This window comes from Trypanosoma rangeli, assembly GCF_003719475.1.
Source record: "Trypanosoma rangeli strain AM80 chromosome Unknown Tra_15.4_contig_00389, whole genome shotgun sequence".
Lineage (NCBI taxonomy): Eukaryota > Euglenozoa > Kinetoplastea > Trypanosomatida > Trypanosomatidae > Trypanosoma > Trypanosoma rangeli.
In genome coordinates, this window is record NW_021706131.1 from 14,524 (window position 1) to 16,560 (window position 2,037).

Here is a 2,037-nt window from a genome sequence, read left to right on the forward strand (position 1 = left end):
GGGCGGCGCTTGCGGCCCGCCACCAGAGGAGTGGTGGTGCCCCCGCGCCTACTCGCCGCCACCGCCGGCGCCGTCGAAGAGCCTCGGTGGTCCTCGCCGTACGCCGTTCGCCCCCCCCCCCCCCCCCCAATAAAACCACTTCGGCGAAGGCAGAGGGGCGCCCCACAGCCACGTGTCGAAACGGCTGCGGCGCAGCCCTCCCTCGAGGAAAAAAAGGCCCTACGATCGAGGATGCACCCCTGTGCGGGGGTAGGGGGGCACCGCGGTGGCGGCGCAGCGCGGGTGCGCGCTGGCGGCCAGTTCTCGAACCCCAAGGCCCCGGGCCGCCGCGGCCTGGGGGCGACGCCCGCCGGCCCCCGCCCTCACCGCCGGCGCGCCGCTAAAACCCCATTTTGGACAAGCAGAACCGCCCTATGGGCGGAGACGCGGGGAAGCGAGAAGGCGCCCCTCCCATCGGGCCCACCGCGGGCGCACAGCGCGCGCCTGGTGTCCGCTGTGCTTCTCCGGAACCGGAGCTGGCAACGAGCCGCGACAACCCCCCACGCTCCTGCGCGGCGATACCCCGGTGGGCGGAGCACTTGCCCTGCACCGCCGGGGCCTTTTGCGCAAAGCGAAGTGCAGGGCCGCGTTTCCAGCGCACGCTGCTGAGGCGCCGCGCTGTTGCTCGGGCCCGGGGGGGCTCCTGGCAAAACCAGCGCCGGCGGGGCTCGCCAGGAAAGCGCTCTCGGGCCGAGGGCCTCCCCCCACGACCACGCGGAAGGGCGCTTCGCGCCGGCGGCCGCGGCGAAAGGTCCCCCCGGCAGAGCTGTGCGCAAAGCGGGGGCGCGCCGCACCAATTTCTAAAGAGGGCGCGGCGTCTTGCTTAGTGGTGGCCTTCGGGGCGCCGTGGGATGGCGCCCCGGAGTGGATGGCGGGGGGTGGCGGAAACAAAAAAAACAAAGACAAACGCTGTAAGTCCTTAAAAAGGGGGTGTCGGAGTTCTCGGTAGTATAGTGGTAAGTATACCCGCCTGTCACGCGGGTGACCCGGGTTCAATTCCCGGCCGGGAAGTTTTTTTGGAAGCACTTCGGTGCGCGCGCCACGTGCGCAAACGTGCCGCTGAACAGCGCTTTGCCGCCCTCCCAAAAGGAAGGCAGGTCGCAACACCTCAACAAAGCCGCGTGGGCCGCCTTGCCGTAGTGCCGGTGTTTGGCGCCTCGCAGAGAGAAAAGCTGAGGGCCGGCAATCAGCCCCTTGACTTCTTGCCCCTTTGTTGCTTTACCGTGGCGGCGGCGGGGTGTTGGGTGGTGGGTTTCCTGCCCAGCGGCTGCGGATGCGGCATGCCTCGGCCCTTTCTGCGACCTCGCGCGGGCAGGCTGAAAAAGGCAACGGGCCCAAGCAAGATTGGGTTACCGGTGGGCTCGCCAGGTTTGGGAGGCAGTACGGCAACGCCTGTTTTCCAGGAAAACGGGACAAGACCACCGCCGGCACCACCGCTGAGCGTAGTCACCGCTGCTTTGTGCGCGGTGGGCGGCTGGTGGCGCAGGGTCTCGCAATTTACGGCAGCAGGCCCCGGCGCACTCCCAAAAAGCGCCCCAAAAAGCACCCCCACGCAAAACGGCGCCCCGGAGATTCCCCAGTGGAATTTAACGCGGAGGGTGTGGGCTTTTTCCATGCTGGATCGACTTGGCGGCGCACATGAGTTCAAAGAAGCCCGTGTGCCTCTTCTTGGCGGTGGGCGGGCCATTCGCCACCATAGCCGGCGGGGCGAGCGGGGTTCGCAGCGCGCGGCAAACACTGCCTCAGCCTGACCCCAGCCCGTCCTCTCTTCCAGTTCCCGCTGGGAGCATCTCGCTCTCCAGCGAGCCGCCGCGATTTCGCAGAAGCGCGCGCCTCCCGCAGTAGAAGGTAGTGCAGGACCAGCAGGGTCTCGCACCACTATCTGGCGTTATCCACGGCGGGCGGTTCCGGCGTCCAAAACGGTGGGACGCTGGGCCGCCGTATGGGGTGGCGTGTGTTTCACCGCGTGTCGGGCCGCTGCCGTGAACGGGCGGGCTC

At 68.4% G+C, this 2,037-nt stretch overlaps 2 protein-coding genes and 1 non-coding gene across 3 annotated transcripts, besides 2 other annotated features; all 3 read left to right on the top strand.

Annotated features, from left to right (window-relative positions):
- The first annotated feature begins 110 nt into the window (after window positions 1-110).
- Window positions 111-128: a microsatellite.
- A 194-nt stretch (window positions 129-322) lies between these two features.
- Window positions 323-380: a microsatellite.
- A 33-nt stretch (window positions 381-413) lies between these two features.
- Window positions 414-866, top strand: TraAM80_08226 (uncharacterized protein; the record flags this gene model as incomplete). The annotated part of the gene is made up of 1 exon (XM_029384982.1): window positions 414-866. One exon carries the CDS (start codon window positions 414-416, stop codon window positions 864-866), a length of 453 nt encoding a protein of 150 aa, XP_029235200.1.
- Window positions 867-978: 112 nt separating this feature from the next.
- TraAM80_08227 lies at window positions 979-1,050 on the top strand. The gene has a single exon. It is a non-coding gene; the product is annotated as a tRNA-Asp (tRNA).
- A 269-nt stretch (window positions 1,051-1,319) lies between these two features.
- Window positions 1,320-1,790, top strand: TraAM80_08228 (uncharacterized protein; the record flags this gene model as incomplete). Its single annotated transcript, XM_029384983.1, has 1 exon — window positions 1,320-1,790. One exon carries the CDS (start codon window positions 1,320-1,322, stop codon window positions 1,788-1,790), a length of 471 nt encoding a protein of 156 aa, XP_029235201.1.
- Between the last annotated feature and the right edge of the window lie 247 nt (window positions 1,791-2,037).